At 44.6% G+C, this 18465-nt stretch overlaps 2 protein-coding genes across 4 annotated transcripts in view; one reads left to right on the top strand and one right to left on the bottom strand.

Moving 5' to 3' along the window:
* The first annotated feature begins 1155 nt into the window (after nucleotides 1-1155).
* Gnrh1 (gonadotropin releasing hormone 1) lies at nucleotides 1156-6165 on the top strand. Of its 3 annotated transcripts, none has more exons than XM_029468744.1 (3): nucleotides 1156-1838; nucleotides 2830-2971; nucleotides 4295-4485. In XM_029468744.1, the coding sequence occupies exons 1-3, from the start codon at nucleotides 1684-1686 to the stop codon at nucleotides 4481-4483; spliced, it is 486 nt and encodes a 161-aa protein (XP_029324604.1). In that variant the 5' UTR covers nucleotides 1156-1683; the 3' UTR covers nucleotides 4484-4485. The 3 variants fall into 3 exon arrangements, with proteins under 3 accessions (XP_029324604.1, XP_021038275.2, XP_029324603.1); XM_021182616.2 differs by lacking the exon at nucleotides 1156-1838 and adding an exon at nucleotides 5970-6165 and having other exon boundaries at nucleotides 2316-2971; nucleotides 4295-4390; XM_029468743.1 differs by lacking the exon at nucleotides 1156-1838 and having other exon boundaries at nucleotides 2316-2971.
* A 5998-nt stretch (nucleotides 6166-12163) lies between these two features.
* Dock5 (dedicator of cytokinesis 5) overlaps nucleotides 12164-18465 on the bottom strand; it is a 180901-nt gene continuing 174599 nt past the window's right edge. The window contains exons 49-52 of the mRNA XM_021181410.2: nucleotides 15569-15737; nucleotides 14494-14632; nucleotides 13665-13765; nucleotides 12164-13081 (exon numbers count right to left, since the gene is read on the bottom strand). Of these exons, the coding sequence (XP_021037069.1) occupies nucleotides 12977-13081; nucleotides 13665-13765; nucleotides 14494-14632; nucleotides 15569-15737 (514 nt within the window). The 3' untranslated portion in view covers nucleotides 12164-12976. The remainder of the gene's footprint in view (nucleotides 13082-13664; nucleotides 13766-14493; nucleotides 14633-15568; nucleotides 15738-18465) is intronic.

Raw genomic sequence — 18465 nt, forward strand, 5'->3', positions numbered from 1 at the left:
GCAGATTTTGGGTTCTGTCCATAGGCTCTGTGTGACCTAAGGCAAGACTAAGTATACTTGGCTGTATCTGAAGTTTTGAGTCTGTGTTACCCTATTCATAAACAATTTGAAATGTTTTAATTTTTTTTTTTAATCAGTACAGAAACATTGAGATGAGCAGCCCACTGACAACAGGGCTCCTTGTTACTGTTAGTCCTAGCCAAACACCACAGTCTTCTCTTGAGTGACATTTAGAAGCTCATCTCTAACAAACAAAATACAGTGGGCAGTTTAAATCCGAATTGTTCAAACTTAAGGAACGGAAAACTCCCCTCACCCCCATCCTTTAGAGAGAGGAGGTTCTTTTGCTCTTTGTGCCAGAGTAGTGTGTTAGTGAAAGCATCTACATAAAATGATTCAGTCACTGCAAAGTCCCTCTTCCCTACCCTGCCATGAGGACTGAGCACAGATGACCTGGGAGTTAATGCTGCTTATGTGGGCCTTCTGTTCTTACTCTTTACTTGAAGCTCTTGCAAATGGAGGGTTTGCTATTTCAAAGGACACTGAGCAATGGCAGAAAGAATTGTGTTAACTTTTAAAGCACTTGTACAGCTTAGGTAGCGGAGCAGATTTTCACAGTGTATTGAAAACAGAGGTTTCATTCTGAAACAGAGGCAGCATCTGCTAAAACTGGTTTTTCAAAAAGTCCTCTATTCACTCAGTGACTCATTAAAACCCATATATAGAGAGACTGAATGATGATTTGATACAAAGAGCTACTAACAGGCAGATGGCTTAGAAACAACTTTCATGGGTTATAGACAGGGTAAAGATAGCAAAATTTTCAGAGGCAGGCAGAGCTCTGAGTTCAAAATCAGCCTGGTCTACATAGTTCCACCGAGACTAAACAGAAACCCAGTCTTGAAAAACAAAAACATGGCTCAGTGGTTAAGAGCACTGAGTGCTCTTCCAGAGGTCTTGAGTTCAATTCCCAGCAACCACATGGTGGCTCAGAACCATCTGTAGTGGGATCTGATGCCCTCTTCTGGTGTGTCTGAAGACAGCGGCAGTGTACTCATCACGTATTAAAAAAAATAAATAAATAAATACAATCTTTAAAAGGAGAAAAGAAAAAAACAAATTATTATGTCTGTGTCTGTCTGTCTGTCTGTCAGTCTGTGTGAATGTGCCATAGCATATGCACGAAGGTCAGAGGACAACTTGAGAAATCAATTCTCTTATTCCACCCTGTGGGACCCTGGGATAGAATTCAGGCTGTCAGGATTGGGAGCAACCTCTAACCACTGAGCCATTTCACCAGCCCTAAATCATGGAACAACACTATGGTCATCTGATTTAAATGTCTCCTCTTACAGAGACCCAAATGCTAAGCTCTCAGGTACTCTGTCTCAGCTTTCTGTATTTATCACCTAACTTCCCTGTGAGTTTTTCAGTGTGTCTTTAACTTCACCAAACCTAGGTCATCGATTATCCTTGAACTCTGCATTGGGCTGCCAGCTTCCTCAGGGGAATTCAACGTGGCTGGGTTTTAATCCCTTAGAATGGTAGCTTCAGCTGTGAAAGTTTTAGCTAAGATTTTAATGACCAGGTTTAAGAAAATGCAACAGATAGACCAGCAGGTGTTGCAATTACGTTCACCATTAAGAGGCTTTTTGTGAGGGTTTAAAACTTACTATTAAGACTATGGTCTGCGCCGCAACTGTGCTCACCAGCGGGGAAGACATCAGTGTCCCAGAAAAAAAAAATCATATAAAAAGGAAGCTAGGTAGACAGAAACTTCGAAGTACTCAACCTACCAACGGAAGCTCGATATCCCTTTGGCTTTCACATCCAAACAGGTACAGTTCTTTGTTGTTCTAGCATTGTTGTTAATGTTGCTTATTACTGTATGTCTAAAGGGTGTTTTTGCACTGAGGGCTCAAGTCATCACACGCGTTGTGATTGTATCCAAGGAAGCCTTGCCCTTTACTGACTGCCCTTATCACCCACCAGCTTTGGGGGAGAGCCAACCTTTGAGGAAGCCAGCAGTGTTGGACCTTGATTTTTAGCCTCATTCCCATCAGATGAAATTAACTTGGAGGAACTTTTTTTTTTTTTGTTTGGTTTGCTTTGTTTTCGAGACAGGGTTTCTCTGTGTAGCCCTGGCTGTCCTGGAACTCACTCTGTAGACCAGGCTGGCCTCGAACTCGGAAATTCGCCTGCCTCTGCCTCCTGAGGGCTGAGATTAAAAGCATGCGCCACCACGCCGGGCTTGGAGGGACGTTTTATCAACTAACTATACACTTACTTGGCAAGGAGGGCATCCGAGCTAAGTGCCTTCATCTGGATCAGTATTTAGTTCTCCCTCAGTCTTGAAGCTGGTTCCGGCCAGCTGTAATGCTTTGAAGACTAGATGCCACACAGAAAAATGTCAGCAGTTGCCGCAGTGTACCAGTCATGCAACCTTTCATTAGCCAGAGGAACTTAGAAGGCGCTTCCCTTTCAGAGCAGATGGCCCAGCTCTAACCTTGTGAACAACAGAGTTGAGAACAAACCTATAAAGGGCGATGCATGGGCAAAGTTTCAACTTGGTAAGGGATGAATTGCAGGTTTCAGGGAGCCCAGATTAACAAAAAATGGACTATGTTACCACAGAGAAGTCCTGTGTATGCCAGAATCAACTACAGGTGTCTGTCCCATGTCTGTGAAGCTCAAGTCAGGTAGATGCCCCTGTGTTTTCTTGTCTTTAAACAAGCTGTGTGACTACCTCTGCAGTTTCTGTGAAGCCAGTGGTCCAGGAGCTGGCCTCTTTGCTAAGCATTCTTCACTCCGTGTCTTGATGTCCCTTAGAGTGGACATGATCCTCAAACTGATGGCCGGCATTCTACTGCTGACTGTGTGTTTGGAAGGCTGCTCCAGCCAGCACTGGTCCTATGGGTTGCGCCCTGGGGGAAAGAGAAACACTGAACACTTGGTTGATTCTTTCCAAGAGGTAAGTTTCCCAGCACTGACTTGACTCGCGTCAAACTGCATGAGCCAGATAGTGCAAGCCTCAGTGTTACTACGCTGAGCTTACTCTAAAGACTGACTTTAGTGAGATAAGACTTCACAGAGTAGGAGGCAAATTCCTCCTTGCACTTTGGACAAAGACAAAGGAAGCAAACAGGACAGGTGGGTGAAGAGGGTGGGATACCAAGTGTATCACAAGGCACCGTGCTCTCAAATATCTCTGCTATGGATGCTCTTGTGTAATTTGCCAGTAAGTATTGGTATTAAGGACATAAGTGCCATTATTTCTTGTCTCATTTAAGCAAAGAACATGGAGAATGTTCAAATCCATGAATTATCAAATGTAAGGTTGTGAAGTGGAAAACATAATTGACGTAACTTCCTGAAGACCTCACTCTATAGATTCTTTGGGAAGATAATGTCATGGGACTAGGATGTAGTCCTAGAAGAAATCAATCCAACCTCGCTGAGGGTGGGGCTCACACCTGTAGGTACAGTCCTTTGAAGGCTAAAAAGGAAGATTTCTGTCCCGGTTTGATTTCTGTTGTGATAAAAAGTAATTTACAGGAAAATGGCTTATATGGCTTACAGTTCCAGGGATCCAGCATTGCAGGGATGTGAAGGTAGGAATTCAGAACAGCTAGTTAGATTCATAGTCAAGAACTGAGAAAGAATAAATAAATGTATTCATGCCTACAACTATAGTGGTGCTGCCCACAATCGACTCCATCTTCCCATATCATAAACATGCATGACGATGCCTCTAGGCATGCTCACCGGCCACCCTGCTCTAGACAGAGTCTCTTCGCAGGTGATTCTACATTGGGTCAAGTTGACTATTAAAAGCAACCATCACAACTCCACCCCCTGTCAATTTGAGATGCAAACACACCACTCTAAGCTAGTTCAAGGTTAGACCAGGATACACAGTGAGTCTCAGAGCAATCTGGGGTACAAAATGAAATGCCAGTTGAGATAAAAATGAAAGAACGGCAGCAACAAAACCAATGTAGCAAAGAGAAACCCAGCCCGATCAGGACTGGAAAGCTCTTGTATCATTTGTACAGTCTGTTCATGAGGCTCAGAGCACCTCACTCCTGTCTGGGAGTACACTGTCCCATTACCTCCTAAACTGCAGCTCATTCTTTAAAAGTGCAACCTTAAAATCCCTAGACCTTACAGCTCTCCAAGCCTCCCACTCAGCCTCCTAAGTCCCCAGGCCTCATTCTCCACAGACAAATCTTGATGCAAATGGAAACTGTTCTGCTTTACCTTCATGTTTGAGGGCCTCATTCTTTATCTCCAGATGGGCAAGGAGGTGGATCAAATGGCAGAACCCCAGCACTTCGAATGTACTGTCCACTGGCCCCGTTCACCCCTCAGGGATCTGCGAGGAGCTCTGGTGAGTTACAGTCGACACCACATAGAGCTAGAGACAAAAGGGACTTTGGATGCAGTGATCTACCAGTTCCTCAGATACCTGACTCACTCCTGAAGCAGGACCCTAGCTACCTCACAGCATGTCCACTGTGCTTAAAGAGCACTCACATTTGGAAACTATTTTCTTTCTTAAATTGATTCAAATATGTCTGTATAACCTTTATATACTCACTGCAGTCAACCTTTGCAGTGACCGGCAGATTTCTTCCTACTGTAGTCCTCCAGTTCTTAAAGGATGCTCATCCCTAACTACTCACCTCGGAGCTGATGCCTACCCTGCCCTTGGCGCAGCTGTAGCTCCCAGGACCCTGCGAAGGATGGAAAGCAAGGACAAGGCTCTAGGTCATCCCCCACTTGGATTACAGTTAAGTTGTAAACTTAGAAAGTTTATAACTCAGAGCCACAGGTTTGACTTGCAGTTTTGTTAGTCCTAAATGCCCACCAGAAGGGACATTTGTTGGCCTGATATAACATCCCTTCTCAGCCTCTCCCCTCTCTCCTCTTTGTTGCTGGGTATTGATCCCAGATAAGAACATGCCCGGGCAAGCACTGTATCCGCTACATTATATCCTTAGCCCNCCTCCTTTTTTTTTTTTTTTTAAGATTTATTTATTTATTTATTTATTTATTTATTTATTTATTATATGTAAGTACACTGTAGCTGTCTTCAGACACTCCAGAAGAGGGAGTCAGATCATTACGGATGGTTGTGAGCCACCATGTGGTTGCTGGGATTTGAACTCCGGACCTTTGGAAGAGCTAAGAGCTGTCGGGTGCTCTTACGCACTGAGCCATCTCACCAGCCCTTTTTTTTTTTTTAAAAGTGATTTTTTTTTAAATTGTGAGACAGAATCCCACTAAGTTTCCCAGGCTGGCTTCAGACTTGCTGTGCAGCCCAAGTTGAACTTGAATTTGCGGTTTCTTCTTTCAGCCTCCAGAGAAGCTACAGTTACAGGGGTGTGTCCCCTAACCCTGGGTGCAATACAGGTTGTTCATGAGAACACAAGTATGAAACAGGGGAAAGTGAACCCAGAGTTGAGTGCCAGTGTTCTCTGAGCTACTGTCCCATTGATTCGTGGCAGTTCAGAAAGCATGAAGCCACCTGCTGGCTACTCCATGGAACAGGGAAATCCTTAGTAAATCATACATGAAAATAAGGGTGATTTTTAAGAATTTTTTCTCTGGTGACTTCACTTTTCACACCCAATGGACAGAAGTGAAGGTGGGCAAGCATCTTTATTCCCTTTCTAGTTCTAATATTGCTTATAGGCCAATCAAAATAAGCAGCACCAAAAGTCCCCACACATGGCATCATGAAGCATCCCAATGCTGATTTGACTCAGTCCTTCCTCACAACGTCATCCTTTATGTGGCTAATGTAGATTTTATGTCAACAGGTCCACAAGATGCTGTCTGCTGTGTTTCTAGCACAATGATGACAAATGCACCCGTCCTTAGATCTGGATTTTAGAAAACGTCAGAAACAATGAAATTCTTCAGCTAGTCCGTTCAACATTCATAAGCATGTTTTATATTTCCAGGAAAGTCTGATTGAAGAGGAAGCCAGGCAGAAGAAGATGTAGACGCACTGACCCAGACAGATCCACAACACCCGAGTATAACAATTGACCCTGAGACTTGTGACCTGTTACAGCTCTGTAATTGTGTAAGCTTGAGTGGTTTTTTTGTTGTTGTTGTTGTTTTGTTTTTTTAGCTTGAGTGTTTTTATACCCAGCAGCATAGATTTCATAATAAAGTAGTTTGTTGTGGATCAAGTTCTACGAACGTAATGTTGCCTCTAACTCTGAGCTCTGGGTGCAGCTCTTTAAATGAGGACATGGGATAGATGGGAAAGAAAACACAATGCCATAAATGTCATTTTGACCAAGAGACACACACAGTTCATGGTACACACACACACACACACACACACACACACTGCATTCATGAAGAGTATTCACATACTGCTTGAGGCCAGAGAAAGCTAGTTCACCTGGCTTCTGTAGGATCATAACTGCATCTTTGACCTTCTCTAAGAGACATACCCATGGCCATGGCTTCCTTCTGCGGGGAAAGAACTTTCCTGCTTTTCAAAGTCAGCTAGAACCCAAGTGAAGCAGAGGGGAGGCGGAGCCTTTTGAGCTCCTGGCTGTGCCTTCTGGTCTTGCCAGGCGTGAGGTTCAGAACTGATATGAGTGTTCTGTTGCTATAGCAAAATCCTTGAGGCTAGGTACTTGATAAGGAAAGTTGGTTTCCTTTGGTTCATAGTTTGAGAGGCTGAACAGTCCATGGGTGGGACTGGGTCATATCTGTTACTTTGTATCATAATCTGGCAGACAGAATTATGTCATGGAACCACAATATCACAATGGTATAGGATGTTCACAGAAGATGCCAATACTGGGCAGTCTCACTTTATAACCACCAAGAATCAATTACTATGTGAGTAGCTGGTTATAATGTGAGAACTTCTTTCGGTCTACCAGGACCTAACTCACTTTCATGAGACACATTCATCCATTTTAAGGGTGCTTTCACCACGACCCAAAGATTTGACAACCTTGGGACCAGGCTTCCATAATTTAAATCTTTAGGACACATACCACATCCAAAAGCACAGCAGGGACCATGGCTTATGACTGTTTTCCTTCCCGAGAACTTTTGTATTTCCTTAAAGAGACAGAAGTATAGATTGTCCATTGGATACAGGACCTGGTGTTCCTGTCTTCTCAACCACATTTTATCCTCCCCAAGGACAAAGTCAGACTTCATGCTCAATCTACATTCACAAAAATCTTTAAGCAAGATGGGAAATAACCATGACTGTCTACGCTTTGAAGTAAGAAAACCTCAAGGCTCAGGGATTAGGAGAAGCACTCAGCTCTGCTGGATCTGTGATTCCCATGCCCTACACTGTACAAGGAAAAGTCAATGAAGCCAGATACTTGAGACATGGAAGGGTCTCGAGGTAGGAACCAAAGCAGGTAATTAGGCCTCATAATCAACTTGGTTCTACTGTGGCCAGGTCACAAGGTCCTAGACATGACAGCAGAATTCTCACATTTCCTCACAACTTTCAGATAGCCATGGGAGCTCTGGAAAAACTCAGATTTCAGCAATACCCACTCAAGAGTCTAAATTTGCGTTTTCTTTTTAAACAAAAACTGTAATTGGCAAGTGGAAGTCAACCACCTTTTATGAATATTTCAGTTTGTTTTATAGTCTCATGTTGCTCAAACTGGCCTTGAACTTGCTATTAACAAATGTATTCTCTGTTTGCTTTGTTTTTTGAAACAGGGTTTCTCTGTATAGCCCTGGCTGTCCTGGAACTCACTCTGTAGACCAGGCTGGCCTCGGAACTCAGAAATCCGCCTGCCTCTGCCTCCCAAGTGCTGGGATTAAAAAGCAACAGACCTTATTTTATACATTTTATTTGGAGCATTAGGTTTTGTAATCAAACACCATCTCTGGGGAAACTTCTTTGGAGCCAGCAATGGATCCTCTGAATGGGGAAAAATGTGTTCACATGGCTGCTGCTAGTGCTATGGACTTGAGATGACACATGGTATTTGCAAGCCTATTGGTTCCACTTAATGGACAAATGGCCTAAAAGACCAAGGAAAAATGGAGAATCCTAAACGCATTATCCTTATTAATGCCAAACCTTTCTCTCCATCTGAACATTTTTCCCTTCAGTGTAACTCGAATTACACACACACACACACACACACACACACACACACAGTGTGTATAAGTCTAAGAACACTCAGATTCTGACAGCAGACAAAAGCAGAATTTCTCAGTTGGAATGCACCAAGCCTATACATTCACTCATGTCTTGGGGAAATGTCACCTGTTTATTTAATAAACACATAGGGCGATGGTTCTCAACCTTCCTAATTCTGCGACCCTTTAATACAGTTCCGCATGTTGTGGAACCATAAGATTATTTTGTTGCTACTTCTTAACTGTAATTTTGCTGTTTTGAATTGTAATGTAAAAATATGATATGTGACCTCTGTGGGGGTTGTGACCCACAGATTTAAGAACCACTGACATAGGGAAATGCTTAGACATACAGATATTAGTTTTTAAAATTAATAGATTAAGTGGGCAAGCTCAGAAACTCTCATTTTATCCATCCATTTTCCTGTGCCTTCTTAGCCATAAAGAATGCACAAAGAACCTGCATCCGTGAAGTTAATTCCCATAAGAAAACTTGCAGCTCAGACAGCGATGGCTTTAGATGGGCAGAGCAAAAAGAAATGAACAGACTGCAGATTTTATTAGTTCTGGGTAAGACAGACACCACGATCCCACAGTAGACATCTCAACAGGCTCCTGTAATGAAATGAGCAGAGGGCTCCTGAGGGTGAAGTGTCTTGAAGGAGCTGTCAGTAGGGAAAAGCCATAAACTCCATGCTCTCATTTTATTCATCTAAGAACAATAACCAGCTAAACACAAAATAAACTTTTAAAATACATTTCCATTTTTAATTTACAAAATAAATAACAGCAAATATGAACAAAACTCTTCAACACACATCTTCCTAACTGTCCATGTATGAAACCCAGTAAGCTATAAACTCATGGTGAAGGAATTTTGACAGGGTGAGCAACTCGAAAGAGGCAACTTAGATGAGCTCAGGCATGCCTGTGGGTGTCTGAAGAGTCAGCTAGAAGTAAACACCTCAAAAGGGAAACCATTTCTTTCGCAGCTAAAAACTGATGGCTTGACTCTGAACCCACCCAAAGAGATCCTTCACATTTGCCAATTTTTATTCCTTTAGCTGGACCAAGAATAGAACCCAGGACCCTCACATGAGCTAAGCAAGTGAGCCACACCTTCAGCACTTCTGACTTAAAATTCTGAATAACATACTTATGGAGGAATAAAAATGTCCAAGAAAACAGTAGTCATCCACTGCCCCGAAGTACACAAGGGAAGTCTGATCCCCAGTGAGGAGCTGGAGATCTGGGCTCAGCAGCTTAGGTTAGTGATTCTAAAGATAACTACCCAGAGGCCGCTGTGAGAATTAGGACAATTTGTACCAATACCTCAAAAATAGATGCTAGACTCATTAACATTCTATCTAGGCATGGGAGGCTCAAAGCACCAGTAAGGATGAGAAATGTGGATTCCAGTTCATAGAGCAAAAGCCTTTGGACAGAAATCTCACTTTGGTTTCCTTAGAATAAAGGAGGCCAGGGCAGAAAAGACCTGGCCACACCCATGCAGACCCAAATACATAAAGAAGTGAACTGGCGGCATGGGATACCATCTCTGCCGTCGTATGTTGATGGGAGGGTCTAATCCCCGTTTTATTATACCTGAGAAGTGTGAGGGATAGAGACACAAACTCAGAAGGACCTCCCAAGTCCGTTTTGCAGAATGGTGCTATGGGCACTCAGGCACTTTCTGGGATATGGGATTCATGTCTGTCTGAGAAAAGGTCACCTGTATGTCTCCTATCTAGTGACATCTTTGTCTGCACTCCTGTGCTTTGTGTCCTCGATATATGTAATCTGCATTTGAGCTGCAAAATAAAAACCTGCCCCTCAATCTGGAAGCAACTGGAAGGGAAAGAATCAACTTGGAAAGCAGCGACAAGGTGGCTATTGTCCCATCTCAGCTTCCGAGACACGCCTTGTTTTACCCAGGGGATCTGCAGTGTGGCTAACTGTATAATTTCTCTGGCTGAAGGGATGACTTCATTTCTGGAGTCAAGCAAGGGGTGGAGGTAGAGGGAGGAGACCGCCCACTGCCAAGCAGCCTGATTTCGGGCTGCTTTGCCATACACTCCTGACTTTCTGATCCTATAGAACACTAGTGTGAATTGTATAGCAGGCTGTTTCTATTGAATGTACCAAGGGGCTAGAATTGTGTCTGGCCCTCAGCAAGTGTATGCTGAAGGAAATATTTCTTTAAAATAAAAAAAAAAAAATCTCAAAGTAAGACAAGTTGTCATGGCAGAGAGGGAAAGAAGGAAAAAGAGAGACATGTAACAATATCACAGAGCCACAAGCCATCAATCAACATTCATTCATAAAGACTGTGACAATCTCAGGACTGATTTCAGTGCCTTTCAATACCTCAGAGATCTTAGCAAGGGCAATAAAGACTGGTTCTTCCTGTCCCCCTCTTCTTGTCCTGTCTGTATTTAAGTGCATTGAAGTCTTCAACTTTAGTACTGATAATGACACTTCTTTTAATCAAATTAACTCCTTCATCCATAGCTTTGGGCCAGGTAGTTTTTATGACAACTTGATACAAGCTAATCATAACAATAGAAGCCCTAAGATACCTTCCCAAAGAGGTTAATCTGCCAGGGCCTTGTAAACCAGCACCTACCTATGCCATCACCCAGAGTCCTTTGTGGTGGGGCAGCTGAAAGCTATTATTTTCATGACTATGGAAAGGGAATCACAAGAAAATGCCTGACAAGAAGGGATTGGCGCATCTAGGCACCGACAGGCCCAGCTCTGCTCAGAGGCCAGGGTGAGGACTCACCCCTGCTACTGTTCACTGTCAGTTGAGGACTCACCCACCCCTGCTTCTGTTCACTGCAAGAACAGGCAAAGGATTTGGTTCTTTTCCCACCCAGGTTTTCAATGGCAGCCTGCAAAGCAAGGTGACATCTTCCAGTCCTTTTTCAGCCAGCCTGCTAGGGTCTACTCAGAAGTCCCAAGCTCCCTGGAAACCCTCTAGCTCCCTTCTGGTTCCTTCCCTCCTCCTTCACACCAGGGCCTGGTTCTTTGTACTTAAAATAATCTTCAACTCTTATTAACCCTTCCGTGCAAATGGTGCTCCAGGCTGCAGTCTTTTTTTTTTTTTTTAGGGAAGATGCATATCTGAATTCAGCCTCACATACCCTGAAGAAAAACCAAACTATATCAGACCCTTACCTTAGCAGAGAAAAGAAAGTCACTGATTGCACACCCCATTCCAAACCTTAATTACACCCCGCAACCGCCCATGTGGGAAGGACTATCCCCCACTTTGAAAAGTGAGAAAACAAACACTCGAGATTTTCAAGTGCAAAGCAAATGGTGACACCGGAGCTTTGCTACCATTTCAGAGCCCGTGTGCTTTCCATGGCTGCATTCGGTGCTCCATCATGGACATAAAGAGACTCTTGTGGCTTTCTGGGATGTGTATACTAACTTCTCTAGTGCTGTGCCTGGCATGCCTCTGTATTTTGATTCTTTGATGGCTGTGATGAACCAGGGGCATCTCGCATCTCCCTTAGCAAAGGCGTGAAGAGGCGGGTATGCAAATGCTCGAATCTCCCCTACTCACTTGAACTTGGGAGAAAAGACTCAGGGCATATCCAAGTCATAGCCAGAAAGCTTTCTGTTTTGCCAATAACACTCAAGTCTGTTAGAACTATCTGGGACTTTTCAAATACCATCAAATACCATCCTCACTGGGGCTAGGCAGTCAAGACCTTGTTAGAGATGTTATCTTGGGGTATGTCATATGTAAGCAAGCTGGGCTTGTTAGTAAAAGCCTGTAGTCCACTTTTTATGTGAAGCCTCAATTTCTTTACCTGTAAAATGAGGTGAGTGTGTGTGTGTGTGTGTATTTAAAAACCCATCTAACTCAAAACATTGATAACATCTTGTGGTCATTTATGTTGACATAATATTTGGACTTCCAAGTCACCCTAATTTTTCCTTCTGAAAGGAGTATGGGCACTAGTACCATTAGTAATCAATCAAATTCACTCTATGATCAAGAGGAATAAATAATCAAAGGGAATATTGCACTGTACTCTCCAGGGTAAAATCAAGTAGCAGGCAGGGACCACCTCATCAATCCGATGGGGTCTGGAAATGTAGCCAGTAGAACCCAGGCTCCTATGAACCCTTAGAGCCCAGGATTTGAGCTCAAAGGAAGAAGATGAAAAACAAGTACCAAAGAGCTTCCATGGAATCCAAGGCACAGCAAGTGACTGCTGCGTGGTGAGGGCCAGGGCCATTCGTCAGGAGAATGTCAGAATGTGAGCCTGCGGTATCTCCAGAGAAGCCATCCACACCTGAGAGTGGCCCATCCCCGCTATGCACGTGGGCTCTTTCCCTCAAAGGAGACAGTAGACGTTAGGAAGAGAGAACCATGCTGGCTCCTGGAGTGTACTTAGTATCTGGCTCTTTCAGAAGGTTGTACATGTCAGGGATGCAGGCAGAAGAGAAGGAAGGAAGTCTTCAGCACAGCTGTCCAGAAGCTAACTGAGAAATCCACACAGGCATCAGTGCCGGGGCTGTCCCCCCTCCACTGTCCCTGTGCCACCACAGGCAGGGGCATCTGCAGGCCTAACAAGTTAGTGGTTGAGCCCAGCATGCCACCATGGGAAAGGTTTGTTCATGCAGACAGATGGCCAGTTCTGGATGTTCCACGGGCTGAAGGGGATGGGACTCAGCGTTCGCCGTCTCAGTGCAGGAAGCAGCGCTGGAAGGGAGCCCTGATCCACAGGCCGCCCTTCCTGGGCGCCATTCTCAGGCAGCAGTGGTCCAAGGCACTCGGAGGTGCAAAGCCAGGGCGACTACCTCACTGAGAGCCTGGCTCAGAAGAGAGGATGCCTGATTTCCGAGCCTTTGGAGGGGGTGGAGGTGGGGCTTTGGAGTCTCTCCGGACAGGCAGTGGGGGAGCAATCTGGGAAGAAGACACATGGAGTTAGAAACAGTCCCTTTATTACTTCTAAGTCACCTTCCCATTCCATGCATCTGTGTCATTGTCAAGTTTGATGTGCATCTATTTATACCATCTCCACAAGACAAAAAGGGGACGATACTCATTTGTCCTCTTCCCTGGAGCTGAATGAACACACACACACACACACACACACACACACACACACACACACACACGGCTGCATCACCAATGTCTGGATAGCTAACATATACTTTAAGAAGCACTTAATAAATATTGAGTGAAAGGAGGAATGAAGCCCATCTGAGTCTACTGCAGCGAAGTCAGGCTTCCGGGTGAACTTGAACTCACTTGTGCACCACCAGCGTGGGAAGCAGAGAACATGCTCCTTCGCCTATCTGAAGCAGGCCGCTGGCATATTTCCCTTCCCATTTCCTGAGGCTTCTGAAGCAAACCAGGCACTGGCTATATAGTGCCACGTGGGGGCGGGGGGAACCCTCCCCTCTTCACAGCGTGGACAGGCCAGTGTTGTCTTCCCAGGGGTGGTGCTTGGTGGCCACACCGCCAGCAACCTGCAGTTTCCTACCTCAGCCGAGTTCCTCTGACTGCTCTCATATGGTTTGCTTTTGGGGGGAGGTGGAGGAGGGACAGAAGCCGTCAGCCCATCCGTCTGCAAAGATGGGGAGCCTGGGCATGATACAAAAGAGACAGAGTGAGGACGGACTCAGATACCTCATCAAGATAATGCTTGCCACCAGGGCACCTATATCAGTCTTATACTCATTGCTGTGGCCACTTCTGAGGTGTCTATGGAAAGAATGGAGAGGATCTTGTACCCACATGACCACAACTGTTCTTTAATTTGCCAGAAAGCTTCACATGGAATTCTGATGCATAAACTCCAGTCTTTACTCTTAAGTGGAAGATGAGAATGTTTTTTAACTACTCTCTGATGAACCTCAAGTGTTAGGGAAATACACACGCTCTGCAGGAACCTTCACTTGACTGTACCTAACTCTTGACCATTGTCCTGATTTGGGACTGGCAGGTGTGTCTTCCCTACGCCTCTGTGCTATGAGAACCCTTGAGTTTGTCCCAAGTGCTGCAGATGGCTGGTCTCAGGCTGACAGAAGTATATTGGTTGGGTCTATTTTTAGCCCTGAACGGGTCTAATACTCAATGGTAACTTTGTATGTGACTTGTGGTTGGAAAGGGTCAGGCAGACCCTTAGGATTGCTACCGAAATAAGTGCAGCCCCAAACTCCAGTCCTTTGATGATTCCAATGGCCACTGGACAGAATCACCTCTGAAACAGCCTCATGCCATTTGTGGCCGGTTTGATTAAGAAGTGCCTGGATTCGTAGCCATTCTCTATTTCCTAGTGGAACGAATCTAGGAGACCTGGAAAAACTCACTTAGGGTCCTCGTGGCTTTGGGAGTGAGTGGAGGTGGGCTCAAGGCTGTAGACTGCAGAGGCGAGGGACTGTGGAATGGTGTCAGCCGGCTGTCCACCAACTGGAGACTCTTTGGCCTTTGTGTTTTTTTGCCTGGGCTCTGAAGATGAAGGGAGAAACCAAAAACATTAAACATTCATGGTGGACCTGGCTGACCTTAGTAATACCTTAAATGCCGGAGAGAAGTTAATAGAAGGGCTTAATTCCAGTGGCCTTTCTTCTTTCTGTTTTCAAGTGTGTGCGGGTGCACGCACATGTGAGGGCCAGCTTGCCTGGGTTATCTGACTCTAGTCTCCTCCACTATATAACTGAGCACACTGCTCAGTGGTTTAGCTAGTTTAGCCATGCACTGAAATGGCATGCAAGCTGTGACGTCCACCCAATGCTTACACGAGCTGTGGCAAGTGCTTTGCCTACTGACCCATCCATGCTACCCTCTCCAATTGTCACTTTTAAGATTACTGCGTCGTTACCCAGCAGGCACTTGGCAGAGATACCTGCTGGGAATGACTCCAAAATACAGGTAACTTCTGATCTGGCCACTGGCTTGATCCTGACCACATACACTGAGCCATCTAAGTTGGAAAGAAACTACCTGGACTCTCAGCAAAAGTTGGGTGTCACAAACACTTAACAACTTGACATGGCTTATGGAAGAGGAAAAAGTGGCTGGTTTAAAGTTCAAAAGTGGAATGAAAATGTTGGCACTGACTCATGAAACCCAGTGGCAAGAGCCACAGTTCCAAGTGCAACCCACGTGTTTACACCGTGGGGGATGAGGTCTTGTGCCAACATTGACTTGGAGACCTGAGCCTCTCCATCTATGCGTTTCTTCCTGCCATCTGTGCTTTGACACCAGCACAGGCTGTGGTGTCCTGAGACTAGCTAGCTGCAGCCAGGCTTTTATCTGTGATTCACTGCTGTGCAGTCAATGAACAGGTGTCGGCTGAGAGGCAGGTACCCAGACAGGGTTTGCTCTTCTTCCTTCTCTCCCTCCCTCCCCTCCCCCCACCTCCCCCCCCCCCCCCCCCTTTACCATCACATCAGGTTCTGGAGCCTTCTCTGCAATGACTTGTGATTTGCTCAGATTCCAGTCTTTCCTCTTGAACTTGCTAATCCGGTTCTCACTGTCTTCTTTGGGTGGCAGATCTTCAACTCTGGCACCCGATGAAGCTCTGCGTTCAAACAGTGGTTCCAGGATGGACCTGTCAGCCGGGAAGGACAAAAGTCACAAAACATTAATCCCAGAGTGATAAGACTTCACTCCAAAGCACCAGCAAGACCCTCAACTCCATCTTCACCCAACTTCTCAGGTTCCCAGAGTCTTAACGACCAAACAAACAACTCAGGGTAAAATGTCCAGAAATGAGACTATCATCTGAAAGGGAGAAAATATTAGTGAATATTTACCCTCTCCCGTGTGTTATATATTTGTTCTCCTGTGGATGTGTGCACGTGTGTACATGCCACATGCAGGATGAAAGCATGCATGTGAAGGTCAGAGGTCAACATGGAGTGTCTTCCTCTTTCCGAAACCTTATTTGTCAAGACCTAGATGCTTATGGAACCAAGAGCTCACTGATTGGCTGGCCTGGCTGGCCAATGAGCTATCAGAATCTGCATATCACCATTCAACTCTAGCACTGGGGTTCTATATGTGTGCTGTCCCATCTGGACTCAATGTGGGTGCTATGAATCCAAACCCAGGTCCTCAAGCCTGTGTAGTAGGTATTTTACTGGGGAAACCATCTCCTCAGGTCCCATCGGTATTTATTCTCCCCTGGGATGAGATAAGGACAGAACCCATAGAGTAAAAGAGTGGGTAATCTGGGCACAATGTCTTAGATTTGTTATCTGCAAAATGTTTGAAAACTGTCCACTAGGTATAACGGTAGATTTCCAAGTCCAATAATGAAAACTGGTCCACTCACGAATCATGATCAAACACTACACGTAGAGGAGAGAGTTGGATATGTAACAAGCATATTATAGGTAAGGACAGACATTTTTGGCAGTCAAAATAGAAAGAGTAGCCTAATTTTTAAAAAACTTAAGATAAGATATAAATGGATAATTAATGAAAAAAAGAAAATCCAAAAAGTGTAAAATTTGGTTTCACTTATTATTACATAAATTAAAATAACTGCAGCTGAGGACTATGTCTTATGCCTATAGTCCCAGGAACTTAGTAAACTGAGGCAGGAGAATCACTCAAGTCCAAGGGTTTGGAACTGAATTGGGCAAAGTTTTTGTTGAGTTTCAATGCAAAAAAAAAAAAAAAAGGATAATATAATAAGCTCATGTACAGGTCCCACATCATCAAAAATGACCGTCTTAGAGCCGGTCTTGTTTAGTCTACATACCCAGTTACAGCCCTCACCCTTCACTACATGACTTGGGAGGGGCTGCCTGGTGCCATATCTACCATAGTTCCAGAGGGCATTTCTACAAGACGTGGTCATAACCACAATCCCATCATTCCCTAATCTCATGCAACAATCTTCAAATTAACTTCCCAATTTTCTTACATGGGTGGCTTGACTGAATTAGGATGCAATTGAGAGTTACTCCCTGTATTAGATAGTACACTGAGTAGGTCACTTTAAGATTTTAAAACGCTAGATCTCCCTTTTAGCCAGTCCAGAATTAAGTATTGTTGTCACTGGCTTAGAGGACTGCAGGCAGGAGGTCTGCTTGAGGCCACACGGAGTTCCATGGTTGTGCCTTAAGACTCCAAGTTCCTCTTTGGAGGTCTCTGTTTGTTTTGTTGTTGCAGTTAGTCAGGGTATCATTCTATTGTTGTGCTGGTTTGCATAAAAATGGCTTACTCATCAGGGAGTGGCACTGGGGGTGGGCTTGGAGGTTTCAAAAGCCCACACCCAGCCCAGTCTGCCTCAGGTCTCCCTCTTTGTTCCTGTGGATCAGGATGGAATTCTCAGCTACTGTTCCCACAGTGAGTGCCACCAAGCTCCTCCCACAACTCTGCCACAATGGACTAACCCTCTGAAACTGTAAACAGGCCCTCAATTAAATGCTTTCTTCTGTAAAATTTGCCTTGGCGAAGGTATCTTTTCACAGCGATAGAATAGGGACTAAGACAATAGCTTAGGGTAGTCCTGAAATTTGAGACATCCTCCTGACTCAGCTTTTTGAGTGGTGGGATTGTAGGCATGAGCCATACCAACTGTCTGAAAGTTCTTTATCTCATTTCAAGGTAAATTCCCTTCTAAAAGGTTCTACCTAAGCATCTATCTATCTATCTATCAACTCTCTATTATTTTTATCATATATCAGCAATATCTGTCAGTTTGTCTGTCTGCCCGATTGCCTGCTTGCTTGCCTGTCTGCCTACCTGTCTGTCTGTCTGCCTGCCTACCTACCTACCTACCTACCTACCTGCCTACCTACCTACCTACCTACCTACCTACCTACCTACCTACCTGCCTGCCTACCTACCTACCTACCTACCTAATACTGCATATGACTATTTTCTTGGGGTATTTTCCAGTTGATAAAGTTTCCATCTGAATTATGTACTTATCTTGCATCTCCTACTCATTCATTAATTCATTTGCTAAACAAACTTTTTTACTTCGATTTTGTAATTTAATAACATACTTTAATCTTTCCATCCCCGAAGAGCAGACCCTTAAATGTTTTCCCTTGTTTAAAGAAATATTGTTTAAAGAGGGGATAGCCATATGAATAAACACAGAGAAAACATGCATTGAGGCACTTGCCTTCCTACAAAGAGCTACCCTGGGGAATCGGCATGTCTGTTCTGAGGTGGTCCTGGTGGTTAGGAGTCAGGGATTAAGATGAGATTTGGGGGGCTGGAAAGCCAGTGTAAGCTCAGCACTGCAGGCAAGGATGGGGATCCGGGCTCACTGGTCAGCCAGTGTAAGCTCAGCACTGCAGGCAAGGATGGGGATC

Source organism: Mus caroli, chromosome 14 (genome assembly GCF_900094665.2).
Source record: "Mus caroli chromosome 14, CAROLI_EIJ_v1.1, whole genome shotgun sequence".
NCBI lineage: Eukaryota > Metazoa > Chordata > Mammalia > Rodentia > Muridae > Mus > Mus caroli.